Source organism: Kluyveromyces marxianus, chromosome 3 (genome assembly GCF_001417885.1).
Source record: "Kluyveromyces marxianus DMKU3-1042 DNA, complete genome, chromosome 3".
NCBI lineage: Eukaryota > Fungi > Ascomycota > Saccharomycetes > Saccharomycetales > Saccharomycetaceae > Kluyveromyces > Kluyveromyces marxianus.
The window spans coordinates 564,597-581,308 of NC_036027.1; the positions used below are offsets into that span (position 1 = coordinate 564,597).

At 41.0% G+C, this 16,712-nt stretch overlaps 9 protein-coding genes and 1 non-coding gene across 10 annotated transcripts; 4 read left to right on the forward strand and 6 right to left on the reverse strand.

Moving 5' to 3' along the window:
• Positions 1 to 36: 36 nt before the first annotated feature.
• On the reverse strand, positions 37 to 1,455 carry LPL1 (putative hydrolase; the record flags this gene model as incomplete). The annotated part of the gene is made up of 1 exon (XM_022818764.1): positions 37 to 1,455. The coding sequence occupies one exon, from the start codon at positions 1,453 to 1,455 to the stop codon at positions 37 to 39; it is 1,419 nt and encodes a 472-aa protein (XP_022675398.1).
• A 343-nt stretch (positions 1,456 to 1,798) lies between these two features.
• On the reverse strand, positions 1,799 to 2,605 carry SLD7 (Sld7p; the record flags this gene model as incomplete). Its single annotated transcript, XM_022818765.1, has 1 exon — positions 1,799 to 2,605. The coding sequence occupies one exon, from the start codon at positions 2,603 to 2,605 to the stop codon at positions 1,799 to 1,801; it is 807 nt and encodes a 268-aa protein (XP_022675399.1).
• Positions 2,606 to 3,004: 399 nt separating this feature from the next.
• Positions 3,005 to 4,027, forward strand: CKA2 (casein kinase 2 catalytic subunit CKA2; the record flags this gene model as incomplete). Its single annotated transcript, XM_022818766.1, has 1 exon — positions 3,005 to 4,027. One exon carries the CDS (start codon positions 3,005 to 3,007, stop codon positions 4,025 to 4,027), a length of 1,023 nt encoding a protein of 340 aa, XP_022675400.1.
• Positions 4,028 to 4,567: 540 nt separating this feature from the next.
• KLMA_30263 (uncharacterized protein) lies at positions 4,568 to 5,350 on the reverse strand (the record flags this gene model as incomplete). The annotated part of the gene is made up of 1 exon (XM_022818767.1): positions 4,568 to 5,350. One exon carries the CDS (start codon positions 5,348 to 5,350, stop codon positions 4,568 to 4,570), a length of 783 nt encoding a protein of 260 aa, XP_022675401.1.
• Positions 4,899 to 5,692, reverse strand: KLMA_R309. Its single transcript has 2 exons — positions 5,661 to 5,692; positions 4,899 to 4,952 (listed from the first exon to the last, which is right to left on the reverse strand). It is a non-coding gene; the product is annotated as a tRNA-Leu (tRNA).
• A 1,862-nt stretch (positions 5,693 to 7,554) lies between these two features.
• On the forward strand, positions 7,555 to 8,718 carry RPL3 (60S ribosomal protein uL3; the record flags this gene model as incomplete). Its single annotated transcript, XM_022818768.1, has 1 exon — positions 7,555 to 8,718. The coding sequence occupies one exon, from the start codon at positions 7,555 to 7,557 to the stop codon at positions 8,716 to 8,718; it is 1,164 nt and encodes a 387-aa protein (XP_022675402.1).
• A 238-nt stretch (positions 8,719 to 8,956) lies between these two features.
• YNG1 (Yng1p) lies at positions 8,957 to 9,643 on the reverse strand (the record flags this gene model as incomplete). Its single annotated transcript, XM_022818769.1, has 1 exon — positions 8,957 to 9,643. The coding sequence occupies one exon, from the start codon at positions 9,641 to 9,643 to the stop codon at positions 8,957 to 8,959; it is 687 nt and encodes a 228-aa protein (XP_022675403.1).
• A 971-nt stretch (positions 9,644 to 10,614) lies between these two features.
• Positions 10,615 to 11,493, forward strand: CYT1 (ubiquinol--cytochrome-c reductase catalytic subunit CYT1; the record flags this gene model as incomplete). Its single annotated transcript, XM_022818770.1, has 1 exon — positions 10,615 to 11,493. One exon carries the CDS (start codon positions 10,615 to 10,617, stop codon positions 11,491 to 11,493), a length of 879 nt encoding a protein of 292 aa, XP_022675404.1.
• A 1,632-nt stretch (positions 11,494 to 13,125) lies between these two features.
• Positions 13,126 to 14,721, forward strand: MSA1 (Msa1p; the record flags this gene model as incomplete). The annotated part of the gene is made up of 1 exon (XM_022818771.1): positions 13,126 to 14,721. The coding sequence occupies one exon, from the start codon at positions 13,126 to 13,128 to the stop codon at positions 14,719 to 14,721; it is 1,596 nt and encodes a 531-aa protein (XP_022675405.1).
• Positions 14,722 to 15,004: 283 nt separating this feature from the next.
• Positions 15,005 to 16,690, reverse strand: ALG8 (dolichyl-P-Glc:Glc1Man(9)GlcNAc(2)-PP-dolichol alpha-1,3-glucosyltransferase; the record flags this gene model as incomplete). Its single annotated transcript, XM_022818772.1, has 1 exon — positions 15,005 to 16,690. The coding sequence occupies one exon, from the start codon at positions 16,688 to 16,690 to the stop codon at positions 15,005 to 15,007; it is 1,686 nt and encodes a 561-aa protein (XP_022675406.1).
• Between the last annotated feature and the right edge of the window lie 22 nt (positions 16,691 to 16,712).

Sequence of the window (16,712 nt, forward strand, 5' to 3'; positions counted from 1 at the left end):
TTTATAGGTTTGAACTGAAATACGAATTAGCATGCTTTATTCCAACAAATGGTTAATCAATTCACATGCGAACATAACATTGGCCACTCCGTATGGGGATGCTTTGTCCAAACCCTTTCTTGCAACGATGCCATCGTGGGCGTTCATTGCTTTTACATAAACCGGTATTCTAATCCAACTTAGTTTCGATAGATTTTGATATATTGTAGTTCTACTTTCGTCAAAAGGAAGACTGGGGAACTTATCGTGACTCCATACTTTAGAGTAAGAATGGATAAACTTTTCCCAAGCGTCGTTCATAAGAGCGGAGTCATTGGTAATTGTACGGCTTAGAGTGTTCTTATCTAACGACCAATCAGAGTCATTATCTTGCCCTTTATCTTGCTCATCGTTAATTGTGTCCCCGATCATACTCCTCAAAGAAGACATAAGCGAGGTAAACATATCTTCATGAGACTGTACTTTATGACGACCTTTCTTCAAAAGAGCATGGTGACGTGACGTCGTAATGTAACTATAGCAAGTCCCGAAAGTATTTATGAGAATTGCAAGCGGAAGGAATACCATCAGTAATAGCATGAGAAATAATATTCTATTAACACGATGCTTTAACGATACAGGCGGCTTTTCCTCTTTAGCTCTGTATACAGTGGGATCCAATTCGTCTAAAACAAGAATTCTAGGCTGTACTGGGTAATTATTCACATCAATTGGCAAATCGTGATTAAATCGATAGTCTAGGGTATTTGCAGTCTCTATGAATGGATCACAATTCCCAATAATAGCGGTGTAAAATGCCACAGTTCTATCATTCTTTACATTTGCAAAACAAACACGGTGCTTAAATCTCGATAATCCGTACAGATATTCACCCTGAGAGATATCTACTAAAATCCGGTCGTTTTTATTGCTAATAAATATTTCAGAACCACTCCTGCCTAAGATGGTCTTCCCTAACCCAGTCAAAACTGTATTCAGTACTCTACGATATACCGTACGCCTCTTGACATCTGCGGGAAGGAAGAAATTAACACCAAGATGAGGTGTGGCAAACGTCATAAAGATCACTGGTGTCATATTTCCGAAAATGTCCTTACATTCAGTAACCATCTTGCCAATAATAAACCGAGAAACTAGCCCTCCCATTGAATATCCAATCATACTCACTCTGTCAAACCTTTCTACACCATAATCCTTCACAAACTGACAAATCTCATCCAAGACATTATAACTCACCACCCGAATCCCATGGAGAGTCTTGATGTACCCAGAGTTCTCGGGCTTGAATATCACAATATCATCGATGCCGTCCAGCTTTTTCTCCATCATCTCCTTAATGGAGTCCATATGCTTGTGGTTACCCCAAAGGCCATGTACAAGTATGAACAAGTGTTTCTTGCGATCATTAGGACCATTTGTCATTGAGTCAGAACTCCCAGCCTTTTTAGGTTGCATGCTTCTTTCCCTCTAAAGACAAGTCGATTACCAGTTACCCCAAGCAAAGTGCACACAGTTATTGGAGCCTTATTTGAAATTCAAGCATAAATCCAGAGCTCAATTCGAGGGATTAACTCTCTTTCTCATGCGCCTCGCCTTTTTAAATAAATGCATGTGGCATTTCTCATCTCGTATTTGGTAAAACCTTAAAAATGTCATATTGTTGGGTTTTTCTATGCAAGAGAATAAGAAGATTGGCTGAGCACCGTATGTACGCGCAGTTATGTAAATAAAAAATGAAAAAAGACAAAAGAAGATCAATAATTAAAATGTGCTGGTTAGTCGTCATTAGACGTTATATTCATGTCTTTGTGAATAATTTCAAAAGAGTCTCCACGCAGTCTTGAATAGCTTCGAAACTGATCGGCGTTGTTTGTCGCAGTTCATTTCTGAACGCAAATTCAGACGCTTTATACGTCATCTTGTACAGTTTCTCGTATTGGGACTGGGGAACGCCTCTCAATCTGAGACCTGAGAGTATGCACTGCGACAGTAGTGTAACGAAATGCTGGTGTTGATCATTGAGCAATACTCTTTTGTTCAGTGAGTTGCTTTTTTGTAATCGCTGTTGTCTATTCTTCTCGAGGATCTTTTCGATAGATTTTGTAGCATTGGACGGACCTGCTGCATTTCTGCTGATGGATTCTGTAGTAGCGTTGCTTTCATCGCTAGCACTGTGTATCTTATCTAGTACAGCGTCCAAGCGGCGTTTCGTCGACAGATCGATGACGATCGATTCTATCTCGAATGACGCGTCCACATCAGTTTTCAAACATTTATGGAAGAGCATATACTCTATAGAATCATTGTTCGAATGAATCCGGCACAGAATACCTCGGTTCCTGTGTCGCTGCCGCATCAATTTGGCATTGAAATACCGGAAACTCGTCTCACTTGTCGTAAAACACCGATATCTTCTGTCCAAGTCAAGCCATAACGGCAGTTTAGCCACGCTAACCATTCCTATAACTTCCGCTAGACAATTCTTGGCACTTGGGCCTCCCTCATGGCCCTTCTCAGCGTCCATTTCGCGCCAGAGTTGGACATCTCGAATGACAGTGTTATGTCCCACGTCTAACCTAAGAACAAGTTCCTTGAAAAGTGGCATGTGTCCATCTTCACAATTATATCAAAACCCACCTCAAGTTTGCGTGTGATCTATAGAAGTATAGCTATCAATTTCATCTAAAAACCTTTGTCTAAAGCTCTTTTCTATTCTCTCCAGCTCTACTTAAACTACTAAATACGCTAATAATCTAAATTCCATCCATCAATATTATTCTTGCCCTTGGCAACTTTTAAAAAAAAATTGTTCAATATTAAAGAAAACAGAAAAACTGGTTAAAGCTACTAGTTGAAACAGTTATGTTTAGCAGCAGCTGGGGATTGGTTACGACGGCGAGTTAGGTTCGATACTAGTAGCGTTTTAGTGGTCACAGGGCTTTTTGTTAGTGTGTGGGGTTGATATAGTAGGATCCTGATAACGTGATAGAGATTAAGAGCGACCATGACTACATTGCAGCCTTCTTCTTTGAACTTGAAGAGTAAGCGAGTTTACAGTGTAGCTCGAGTGTACCAGGATGCGTGCGAGAAGCGCCCTCAAGAATATTGGGACTATGAACAATGTGTTACCATTGATTGGGGTAAGATTTCTAATTACGAGGTGATCAATAAAATCGGTCGTGGTAAGTACAGTGAGGTGTTCAAGGGCAAGTCTGTGTTAAACGATATTCCATGTGTTATCAAGGTTTTGAAGCCCGTGAAGATGAAGAAGATATACAGAGAGCTCAAGGTTTTGACTAATCTAACAGGAGGTCCTAATATTATTGGGTTGCTTGATATTGTGCAAGACCCAGGTTCTAAGATCCCAGCGTTGATTTTTGAAGAAGTGAAGAATGTGGATTTCCGTACCCTTTACCCAACATTCACATTACCGGACTTGCAGTACTACTTGACCCAGTTGCTCACTGCGTTGGATTACTGCCATTCTATGGGTATCATGCACCGTGATGTAAAGCCACAAAATGTGATGATTGACCCAACTGAGAGAAAGCTAAGGTTGATTGATTGGGGTTTGGCGGAATTCTACCACCCTGGTGTGGATTACAACATTAGAGTTGCCTCACGTTACCATAAGGGACCTGAACTTCTAGTAAGCTTGAACCAGTACGATTATTCGTTGGACTTGTGGGCTGTTGGGTGTATGATCGCGGCGATTATCTTCAAAAAGGAGCCATTCTTCAAGGGCAGCACGAATGCTGACCAGTTGGTTAAAATTGCCAAGGTTTTGGGTACGCAGGAGTTATTCCAGTACTTGAAACACTACGGATTGGAACTACCCTCAGAATACAATGATATCATGAAGAACTACGAACGGAAACCATGGAGCTACTTCATAAGCGATAATACCCCACTTGCAGTGGATGAGATTGTTGATTTAATCGACCATCTATTACGCTATGATCACCAGCAAAGACTCACTGCCAAAGAGGCGATGGATCACAAATTCTTCAAGAAAGACTTCTCGTAGATCTTTTTGCCTGACTGGGGTCCCCATAGTGTATTTGTCTCTATATATCGCATGTACATTATTAATTAATACATAATTTACAATACAAAAAGTAGTAGTAGTAGTAGCAACAACTAAGGCCGAAAGGCACATATTAGGAGTAAGAAGCCGGACGTTAAAAAGTAAAATAGAAATAAAAGTAATCTAATAAAGAAGATATATCATTGAATCGTTAAAATCAAGTTCTTGATATAGGACACTGTCCTAAGAATATATATACATGCCGACTGACAAAAAAGGAGGCGAAAAGCATTAAAAATTTCTCGGGTCCATTTTATTCTTCCGGTATGGCAGTTACTTAAGGGTGGCCCTTTTCTATGATCAAGGCGAAGGTATGGGGGTGTGTGGGGGGGTCATTACTAAGTGTTCATTAAAAACGGTAAACATAAATGCAGTGTCGATATAAATGTGTTACCTCAAATTTTGGTTTTTGTAGTGTTTTGAATTGAATTTTTGGTTAAATCTCTATTCGTGTGTGTTTTTTTCTTTTGGTTTGGAGAACTACAGTTCCATTTGGTAGTCCTCATCGCTGTCATCCACGCTGAGGATGAAACAGTCCTGTCTCATGATCATCTCGTTGGCCCACTTGTCGTTGATGGCACTTGTTCCGTCATAAATAACACCGCTGTAGTCTATTTCTCTTGTTCTTACGCTCTCGTTGAATCTGATGTTTCTATGAGCAGAAGAGTGATGATGCGACGAAGAGGAGGACGAGTTTCTCTTAACCAGAAGAGGCTTTGTGTTCTCGAAGATTGACGATGTGTCTGAGTTGGTGGGCGAGGAGGAGTAGTTGTTGTATGAGAAGGAGGAATAGGATTCCGAGTCAGAATCCACTCCGGCCGAAGGAAGAGCACCATCGTCGGCCGAAAGAGCCTTCCTCTTCGGTAGCAACTGTGTGGCAGCGACGCAGTCATCGGACAACTGAGGCCCGTACAACACCGTCATATCGTTTTCCTTGTTCCAGTTGATACGCAATGGGTCGTACTTGTGTGCACTGTCGTTAAGATGGAAGTTCTCCATGGACCAACGTCTCCACAGACAATGGTGCAATCTCTTCAAGTAGTAGTTATAATCAGACTCGTCTTCTTGAGAGCAGCTGGGCAATCTAAGCACCTTGTGCTTACCAACCTTCAAAAGCACCTTCCATGTCTCGCAGATGGAGTACGTCTCCTTGAAGTTGTGGTGGAAGTAATCGATAGCTGGCTTGTTCAAATTGGTAACATTGTCAAGCAACAAAAGATTCTTCCGTATGATGACTGTATCGTCTAAGCTATTGGAAATCATTAGTCTTTAGTTTACTTTACTTTAGTCTATATGTGACTAAAACCTTGTAATATATGTCCTTTATTCTACCCCGGAAATAACGAACCTACCAACAATAATCCTTCTCCATTATCCATCATACATGTACATATATACTTTCTCTTATATATATATATATTAAAACTATGCGGGCCTATGATCCGCACGCTTTTTTTTTTCACATACATGATATTCGGAATAAAATCACACTATGAACCCCACCACAATAGCATGGCATACAAAGACCCAAATATACAGATAGATAGACCCCTCAGAAACGGAAGCCTACCTTCCTAAGCCGAAGAATACCCACCCAGTCCGGGAGGGCCACACGCAGCTGTCTAGCTACCAAACTAAGATATACATACACATACACATGGCATCAATCAGTCAGTCAGTCATCCAGCAGACACCAAACCGCACAGAAGTCGTAGAAAATCTTTCTCAACCGTTGCCTAGTCCCATCCGGATTAACCAGGACCTTCTGGTGTGGAATGGGCCAATAATGATTCCCATAAGAGGGCGCACGCACTCACAGGTGGTTCGGGAAACAGTATTAACTTGGGAAAGGCCATTGTATTGGCGCAGCCTAAGATCAGGACCAGCTGGTCGGAAGGCTGCACAGAAGAAGAAGGTCTGGTAGAAGCGGGGACGGGAGGCTGGCAGCCGAGGAAACTGCTGTCGTCCGAGCAAGCGTGATGTGGAGCAATGAGCATTTCTCGGAATTCGGAGAGGACGGTAGCCTAGAGGAGTGCGTGGGGATGGCTCGAACAAGAAAAGTGAAAAAAAAAAAAACAAAAACAAAAACAAAAACAAAAAAAACATACGTAAGAAGGGGGGGGAGAAAGTGAAAAAAAGAAATTGGGGAAGAAAATTGAGCAGAATTGAAGGGGGGCGGGGACAAGAGGGAGGAGGGAATGCCTGGAAAAGCCGGAGGAAGGGCTGTTGGTGTTACCCGTCCTTCCGGGTTTCTTACTTTTTTTTTCCTTAGAGGCCGCGTAGTAGTTCCGGTAGTGCGTCATTTGGGAGATAAGAACGAATGTGCTCGGGTTTATTTTGTGTGGGTGTTTCTGTGGGTTTTATCCGATAATGTGGGGTGGGCCGATATTGGATGCGTAGAGCAGTGCGTGGAGCGGGCATATAGGGCTGTACAAGCGTAGAAGAAGAAGATAGATAGATATAGTAGGCTTTGTATGAGGCTGTGTAAGGCGTTTAGACAATCTAGGAGATACGGAAATATTACTGGTTTGGAAATTTGTGGGGGGACACCTAGTTTATCCGGACAAAGCAGGAGAATCGGTAGAAAGCATAGTAGGGCGAGTTTTTCCGAGGTATATTGATATGCAGAGTGTCAGTCAATACAAGAAGCTCGCTTGTGTGTACAGAGCACACTAGTACTCAACAGTAGAACACAGCACAGCACAGCGCAGCTTGCAAAGAAATCGTTGACGAAAAATCACCCCAGTGTCAATCAGGCTATGTATGCAACACAAGAGGCCGTCGTCGTTAGGAAGCGAGCGTACCGAGTAAAGATCGCAACCCGTCCGTGAGATTCGACTCGCTTTATTGGAAGATGCGCCATACGATGGGTTCGATGGGTTTAATTTTAAAGTGAGATGGCTGCTTGCGGCCGGATGGGCAAAAGTAAGTTTGCCAGTTCGCCAGCCGTCCACCCAGGCACCAGGAACCAGGCACCCAGGAACCGTCATCCTCGACAGAGAGAGACGATGCAATGGATGAAAGAAAAAAAAAAAAAAAAAAGAAAGAAAGAAAGAAAACAAATTGTAAATACAAGATATATAGTGTTACCCGGTCGCACCTATTGAGACACAAAAACCTTGGTATGTACACCCAGACCTCCTGACTCTTGTCGATATTTCTGTATATATCACCTCGTACGGTCGGTCTCCATTCAACTACCGACTCTGAAAAAAATAAAATCATTCACTTTTTTTTTTTTTTTTTTTTTTTTTTTTCACCAAATTTTTCATCAAAAAAAATTTTCAAATATTTCTTATTCCTCATCGCATCGCCTGGCACTATTTAAAATCAAGTGAAAAAATAATTCACGGTTTTCGAATCTAGTTCTCTCTTAACACTCAGTTGTTGATATTGTAATTCCTTCTTGTTTTACATCCCCATCCCAAAACTCTAGAACGGTACAGCTCTAGCTAGTTAAATACAATATGTCTCACAGAAAGTACGAAGCTCCACGTCACGGTCATTTAGGTTTCTTGCCAAGAAAGAGAGCTGCCTCTGTCAGAGGTAGAGTTAAGTCCTTCCCAAAGGACGACAAGTCTAAGCCAGTTGCTTTGACTTCTTTCTTGGGTTACAAGGCTGGTATGACCACCATTGTCAGAGACTTGGACAGACCAGGTTCCAAGTTCCACAAGCGTGAAGTTGTTGAAGCTGTCACCGTTGTCGACACCCCACCAGTTGTTGTTGTTGGTGTTGTTGGTTACGTTGAAACCCCAAGAGGTTTGAGATCCTTGACCACTGTCTGGGCTGAACATTTGTCCGACGAAGTCAAGAGAAGATTCTACAAGAACTGGTACAAGTCCAAGAAGAAGGCTTTCACCAAGTACGCTGCTAAGTACGCTGGTGACGGTGCTCAAGTCGACAGAGAATTGGCCAGAATCAAGAAGTACGCTTCTGTTGTCAGAGTCTTGGTCCACACTCAAATCAGAAAGACCCCATTGGCTCAAAAGAAGGCTCACTTGGCTGAAATCCAATTGAACGGTGGTTCTATCTCCGAAAAGGTTGACTGGGCTAAGGAACACTTCGAAAAGACCGTTTCCGTTGACTCCGTCTTCGAACAAAACGAAATGATCGATGTCGTTGCCGTCACCAAGGGTTACGGTTTCGAGGGTGTTACCCACAGATGGGGTACCAAGAAGTTGCCAAGAAAGACCCACAGAGGTTTGAGAAAGGTTGCTTGTATCGGTGCTTGGCATCCAGCCCACGTTATGTGGTCCGTTGCTAGAGCTGGTCAAAGAGGTTACCACCACAGAACCTCTATCAACCACAAGATCTACAGAGTCGGTAAGGGTGACGATGAAGCTAACGCTGCCACCGAATTTGACAGAACCAAGAAGACCATCACCCCAATGGGTGGTTTCGTCCACTACGGTTCCATCAAGAACGACTTTGTTGTCTTGAAGGGTTCCATCCCAGGTACCAGAAAGAGAGTTGTCACTTTGAGAAAGTCCTTGTACACCAACACCTCCAGAAAGGCTTTGGAACAAGTTACCTTGAAGTGGATCGACACTGCTTCCAAGTTCGGTAAGGGTAGATTCCAAACCCCAGCTGAAAAGCACGCTTTCATGGGTACTTTGAAGAAGGACTTGTAAGTTCGCTTACCTTCTGACTTCTGAGAAAAAAAACCATCAACACAACCTCGGTGTTTGAAGACAAAATACTTCCGTTTTTGCTTGGGTTAACTATCGAATAGTTTTTCTTCGCCTGCATTCGGGTACCATTATCTATCTATATTGCTACTATTGTTAACAATATATACATATATATATATTTAGTGCGTTTGTGTACGGCGCTTCTATTCGTTAGTCGAATTCAAATAAAATCAGTCATTCACCAATTTTTCCGCTTCTTCTTTTTCTTCTTGTTCGCTATTGGTGGTGCTGTTTGTTCCGATTTTCCAATTGTAACCTTCTTCTTCTTCTTCTTCATCGCATCCTCATACTCTTTCCTGCACTTGTCACTGCAAAACCACTTTTCGTTATCAGCGGGAGCCTCCGTTAGCCCCACACACTGGTAGTGGAACCATTCAATGGCACATGACTTGTTGTCGCATGCTATCATAGGCCCGTACGACACATCGCGACAAAAACAGTACACTTCAGCATCCGTGCTTTGATTGTGCTGATTATCACTTGTCGAACTTTGCTGCTGGATCTTTTTCTGCTCTAATAACTTCTGTTCTCTCTCTGCTTCTGGATACCTAGACTTCATCGTTATTCGAATTTTGATTGGCTTATGAGGCGGTAACGGTTTCAACTTTGGCCGTTTCCTTACATGGCCATCGTATCTTTCCTTGATCACCGCAAACCGCTCCAACTCTTGTTTCTCAAACTTAACCCTCGCACTCTCTTGTCGTACAAGTTCCAAAAGATGCTGTGCTTGTCGAAGCATCTCTTCGCAATGCTTCCCTTTCCCATCATCGCTAATATCTAGAGATTGAATAGTCCATAGAATTCTCACCACATCACACGGCAAATGGTCCAATGTACTGAGAAACCCATATCTAACGTCATCCATAGTTCTCACCTCAATTCCACCCCTCCTTGTCTCTGCCGATTTGCTGGTCCCAACACTCTCGCATCAGTTACCTGCTTACTACCACCCTTCAAATGCTGATGATGTAATAACATCATTGATACCAATGGCTATATACAATAATAATAATAATAATAATAATAATAACACGAAATCCAATGTCAACAATTTCGGGCCAAATCCATGTCACGTGTATATCACGTTTTTTAATTCAATCTCTCCAGCCAATCATATTCAAGAATGAATGCCCCTCCAAACATACCGTTTAAAGCGATATCTCGCCTCATCACTTCGGGAATATCGCCATTAACATGAAAATTTTCGCACCGAAACAATACAACACATATATGTTACCCGGATAGTACTATGTCCCCCTGCCAATTCTTCTACGCAGTTTGTGTCCTTTTTTTTTTTCTTTGTTTTTTTTTTCCCAGAAAAAAATCCTCGAATTTGTATTGGGCATTGGACCTTGCGAAACAGCGATATCTGCTGAAGCATGAAGAAATATAATAAAAAAAAAATAGTTTTATAGGATTTTAGTTTTGATATATTTAATATTTGGAAGATGTCAATTAGAGAAGTTATAGACAACTTTTTGATTCTTTGAGTTATTTGCACGAGTACCGGTTTTGTTCAGAAAAGTTTTTATTTAACGGGCTTTAGACCAGATCAGTTCTATTTATTTATTATTATTATTCCTCTAGGGTTTGCAGTTGCTCAGTGGATAAACTTTGGTTATTTATAAATTGTGGAATCTAAATCTAACAACGGATTTCTTACATCTCAATTAGACTGATACTTTTGATCGATATCGAGCCTATCTTTGAACAATTGAGTGGTTTTTTTATAGCAGGACGATAAAAAAAGACAGCAGACAAGACAAGGATTGATTTATATCTATCTCTCTACTACTACTACTACACATCCAACAAAGAATATAAATTTAAGATAAGATGTTCAAGTCATTTTCTACTGCTGCTAGACAAGCTGTGAAGGGTGCTTATGTGCAAAAGGCCATCGTTGGTGGTACTGCTGTTGCCGGTATTGCTGCTTCTACCATGCTATATGCAGACTCTTTGACTGCTGATGCTATGACCGCTGCTGAGCATGGTTTGCATGCTCCAGCCTACGGCTGGTCCCACAACGGTCCATTGGAGACCTTCGACCACGCTTCCATCAGACGTGGTTACCAAGTCTACCGTGAAGTTTGTGCTGCGTGCCATTCCTTGGACCGTGTTGCTTGGAGAACCATGGTTGGTGTTTCTCACACCAACGCTGAAGTCAGAGCCATGGCCGAAGAATTCGAATACGATGACGAACCAGATGACCAAGGTAACCCAAGAAAGAGATCCGGTAAGTTGGCTGACTACATCCCAGGTCCTTATCCAAACGAACAAGCTGCCAGAGCTGCTAACCAAGGTGCTCTACCTCCAGATTTGTCCTTGATCGTCAAGGCCAGACACGGTGGTCCAGACTACATCTTCTCTTTGTTGACTGGTTACCCAGAAGAACCACCAGCCGGTGTTGTCTTGCCTCCAGGTGCCAACTACAACCCATACTTCCCAGGTGGTTCCATCGCTATGGGTAGAGTCTTGTTCGACGACTTGGTCGAATACGAAGACGGTACTCCAGCTACTACTTCTCAAATGGCTAAGGATGTCACCACCTTCTTGCAATGGTGTGCTGAACCAGAACACGATGAAAGAAAGAGATTGGGTCTAAAGGCTATTGTCGTCTTGTCCTCTCTATACTTGCTATCCGTCTGGGTCAAGAAGTTCAAGTGGGCTGCCATCAAGAACAGAAAGATCATTTTCAACCCACCAAAGAAATAAATTAACAATAGTAACAAAAAAAGAAAATAATAATACTAAACTGATGAGACCCTGAAACAAGTTGTCTCGTCGTTTTGCTCTTTGTTTTTGTTCTAATTTTTATTTCCGCAGTGTTGTTACAAACTTTCTAAAATATTAACTCTACTTCTATTTCATTCTCATTTTTTTTTTCCTATCCAAAGAAGAAGGGAAAAAAAAAAATAAAGAACTAAGGATTATAACGATACCTTTGTACTGAAAGGGAAGTTTGTTGTTATTGTATCCTCCCCACACCTACATTTTATTTATTACGAAACGCCTAAACTTAACTTATTTTAACTTAACTCAAATTTGTCAGTTAAAGAAAGGAAACCCCATCCCTATAAAAAAAAGTATCAACAAAAATTCATCATTTATCTTCATGTCTTTATGATAATAACTTACTGTTTGAAGCGGTTTCCCCTCCATGTAAAACATGTTGTGGCCATCTGAACCATCAGTACATTTTTTTTTATGCTTTTCCCCCCGCACTGATATTGTTCAACTTTGCTTGTTCGTCCTCGAACATCTAGATCGAAATCGCACTGCCTTGCAGTGCCCAAAGCACTTTTTGTTTTTGTTTCATCTAAAACTCACTTATAAAATATTCTCTTACATTTTATTCTCTTTTTATTATTGGATTTTTGAACTCCATTGGCGTGGTGGGGCTTATACTGAGAAGCATTCAAAAACTACTTGATATCGGCCTTGGTTACATAGGATTCCCCTTCAATATTCTTGAAATATAGTCTAAAATATATATGTGTATACAATATAAACGAATATCGTTGCAGATATGTACTAATACTGTACTGTCCTTGTGTTCACACACATTGTTCCTCCGTTTAAGGCTTTTTAATCTTTCAGCACCCAATGTTAGCTTTTGTTCACCCATTTGGAAAATAAGTCTGACAAACACAACAAACCAGCTTTCCACAGAACATCTTTCACTTATTCCAATTAAATTACTACTACTACTACTACTACATCCCAACATTCTCTCTCTATACCAACCGGTGCTAACTACCTGCTCTATCTCTTTCCCTAAAACGGAAAAAGTATAATTTGGGAAGGTGGTCACGTGATCACAGATCTCCGCGCGTTTCGTGTCATTACCCGATTAGGAAAACATATGGTATGCGGTTATCAAGATATGAAAAAAAGGAAAAAAAAAAAGAGTGAAAAGTCTTGACAGGACTGACGAGATCTGTAATAGAGGATATATGTAGATTTGCAACTCTTGTACAACTTGAGGTTTCTCGAGTGGAAATTAAGAGATTTTGTGTAGGTTGGATTGTGCATTGCGAATGTGTGGTTAAAGAGTTGCCTCATAAAATATAGTATAAGAAGTTTTACGTGTGTGCAGTGCAGTTGAGTTGAGATATTTGTTGAGTATTTTGGATAGCATTTATTGTAGTGTGTGCGTGCGATTTAAGATCTAGAACGAAGAAATATACACACGTATATATTTAAAGGTGCTGGTCTTGCATTATATTATTCATTATTGATTGTTGCTATTGTGTCGAAAACAGAGAGTTTTTGGTATTGCTATTTAAGAGCACAAGGATTCGGTTTGATTCGAGTATAGATTAGGGAAAAATCAATTGAGCGAAGATGTCGGATAAAGAAGGCTCCAGTTTTACGAACGGTAGTGGAGTTAATACGCCGAAAAAGCGTGGGAGACCAGCGATTCTGAAGGAGTATTCTGACCCAATGAAGTCGCCAATGGCTCAGTCGTCTTTGCAAATGCAAAAGTCTCACCAATCGTTTAATAAGCCATTGATGCGTGTGGGGAGCTCTGGGTCGCCAACGAAATTCAAGACTCCGCAGAAAAAGAGAAGGAGCAGTTCTACTGAGGTCTCGCCTCCTCATTCTGCGACCGGCTCTACGAAAAAGGGCCGCTATAGGGGTGTTGTAATGAACTCTTCGACATCGCCAAGGGGGAAATCGAGCGGTTTGATGAAGTCGAAGGGCGATGATTTGGATTCAAACGCAACAACCCCTTCTAAGAATAACGATCAGAAAGCACGTATGCAAGTCACTACGAGTTTTGATCATGATCACGAACATGAGCATGACAGCTCATCTCCGGGCACCCCGTTAGACCAGGTCTTCTCTTCAATTTCCAGAGCTCACAACGTGAAGAGCTCTCCTCCAGTGATGTTCGATACAGATTCCCCAATACCAACTAAACGGAAGTTGTCAGTAGAGATGAGAGAAACGTCATGTATGGAGGACAATAGTAGTATAACGAAAAGATGGAAATTCATGTTGAACGTGGGTAGGGACGGAAAAGCTTGTATAGAAACGAATTCGTTGACAATAACAGAAAATGCCAATTCTGAAACCAGCAACAATAAGAATTTACTACCCCCAAAACATCTACTACAGAATACCGCAAAAGCTGCTGATGTAGATACCAACGGTGTGGCAAAGTTTGACAAAAAACGTGTGATGGGATTCTTGAGACAAATGAAATCAAAAAATAAGACGCTGGACGCTAAACCATTACCAGAGCAAACGAAGAAGTTTAACATTCCTTCTTCTCCATCTGCTCCTCCAAACTCCATGGGCAACCTTGCTGAACCTCTCACACCTAAATGCTCTCAATTGATGCAATTTAAAACGGGATTGACCCCAAGTTTCAATATCGACGAATTGCTCGTTAGCCCCAGGCTACATGATTCCTTGAGCAGAAACTTGTTCAAGTCCCCAAGTCAGTATGTGTTCAAAGTATCTTCAGGTGATCCTTTATTAATCAATGATCACCAAGAGATGGATATGATGAATTCCCATAGTCAAGAAGTTTCAGATATACTATCATTCTTGAACTCCCCAAAGAGAGGGACGAATCTAAATACCCCTCCCTCATACCTAGTAAACTTCAGCTCACCAAGATCAAATGGAAAGCCACAAAACGCTGTTCCTTCGACTAGTAACATGAAGCTGAATCTGCCTCCATTAGGTACCCCAAAGACCGAACCAAACCATCAAACAACGCTTTTACCATCAACACCTTTACTCAAATTGGGGAATTTAGGTCCTCCATCTCAGTTCACTCCTATAATACAAAAGCAAATGACTGATGAGAGTAAGTTCTCCTTAACGCAATCAATTCATCCGATTAACCTAAGGAAAGAGCCAGCCAGAAAACTTGAATCAAGCGATGATGCAAGAATGGCTCTTAAGAGACTCATAAATGGGAATTAAATTAACGGATGACTGTTTGAGAGAATTGGTCTTCCATGGAGGTAATGGAACAAAGAGTCTTTTTTTTTAATACCTTTTACCAAATGTTTTTTTGCTGTTTATCTTAATATATCGGACTTCCTGTTCTTAATTGTAGGGGGTTTTAGGCGAGAAGCTCATAACTTTCCTTCGATATCATATATCATTTATTTCATTACTTTTATCATATTTTGTAACAATACTACATTTACATATAATACTTCAATCCAAGTACAGTCCTGTTATTCAAAGGGTTGCTTTCAAATCAACTCCACATTGGCTCATCAAAATTGAATAACCAAGATAGACCAATCCACGAACTCAGAACACCAATGGAACAGTAGATAGAGTATACCATTAGTCCCAAAAACTCGTATTTCTGTAATGTAACGTACCTGTACTTAAGGACGTTCAAACCTTGTACGAACAACACCATTGGAATCAAAAGTAAGTAATAACAAATGGCAAGCCTGTCAAAGAAGAAGATCCTTCTGAAATTATTTCTCTTAACTTTGCTTGTTTGAGACATGGCATAAAAGTAAAGTATGCACCAAATAAAAGTGTAGAGGAATTTGATCAAGAAATCTTGGGATTCATAGAGAAGTGGGAATAATGAGACATATCCAGCAGAGGCTAGCAAGGTAAAAGGAGTCAAAAGTCTTCTATCAAAAGGAACCAAGAATGAAAATGGAATGATGACTAACATGATAGCTTTTTCATGAACATGCCAACCGAATAGGAATGATACAAAACCACATAGAGTCAACGAACCTACGAATCTCTTAAAAGATGGGTCGAATAACACAGGAATAACGGCCAACGTTTGGTAGAACAGAGTCAATAAGAAAGTTAATTTTGGTGTTATTTGAGGAAGAATCACAAAAAAGACGTCTTGGACTAAACCTTTCGTTCCTGAGTTATTTGTTGCAATTCTTTTTAAGATATCGTCAGTTGTTGTAGGCATACTTGTTAAGACGATACTCAAAGGCTTTTGTAAATAAGGCATCTTTAATACGAGCAAAGTAAGAACTTTATCAATGAATGAGTAGACAGCCCAAAAGTTAGGTGCCCAGTATGCATGTGTTAGACCTCTGGAGAAGGGGAAGAGTCTTGCAAATAGTTGTGGCCAAGTGGTATAGAAAGGCAAAAATGCGATTGCAAAAGTTGCTAATACAACCGACCCCAACTTAATCAAGTTGGACCATTGGACCACTGAGATAAGATCCCTGTATGACCTGAATTTGAAATCAGTGAAGTCTAATACATAAGCTCTCAATAAGAACACGAAGTATGCTGGTGCCAAATATAAGAAAATATGTTTGAAGCAGAGCGCTATTGCGAAAAAGGCCCCACATAACAGATATCTTTTATTCTTAGCAGCCACAATGGAGAATATCAATATTCCGAACAAAAACCCATTATACTGGAAGTGAATGTGATCAACTATCAATAAGCCTGGAGAGAGAACAATGCTGCTGGCAACTACAAAGTTGGCACTTTTCTCTGAAATATCACTTGTATTGATGAAAAGTTGGAGAACAAAGAAAAGCACCAGTTCACTGAGGATAACAGTAGTTCGCTGAAACACTATAGTTGGAAATCCAAATTGTCCCACTGGAACAATGTCCAAACAACCATCATCAGCTACAAACTTTGGCACGAATTGCGAGAGAAACCATTCAAAGTAAGCAAAGAATGGCGGGTAATCAAGTGTCCATTGACTCGTCGCTTCCACATACCATTGATTCATCGGTAGTTTGTTAGTGATGGCTAACCAGTTCCTATGCACATCGAAATCTGTACTATAATACCCTGGAAATAACAACACTTTTAATGTAGTCGCGCAAATCCAGAAGTTCCAAAGTGAATATCGCCTAGTTTTAACATTTTTCACAACAGAAGAACTGCTTGCGTGTTTCCCTGAGCGCTGCCCCACATCTGCTTTCGCCATCGTCGGCAAGTCACGGCGCCTT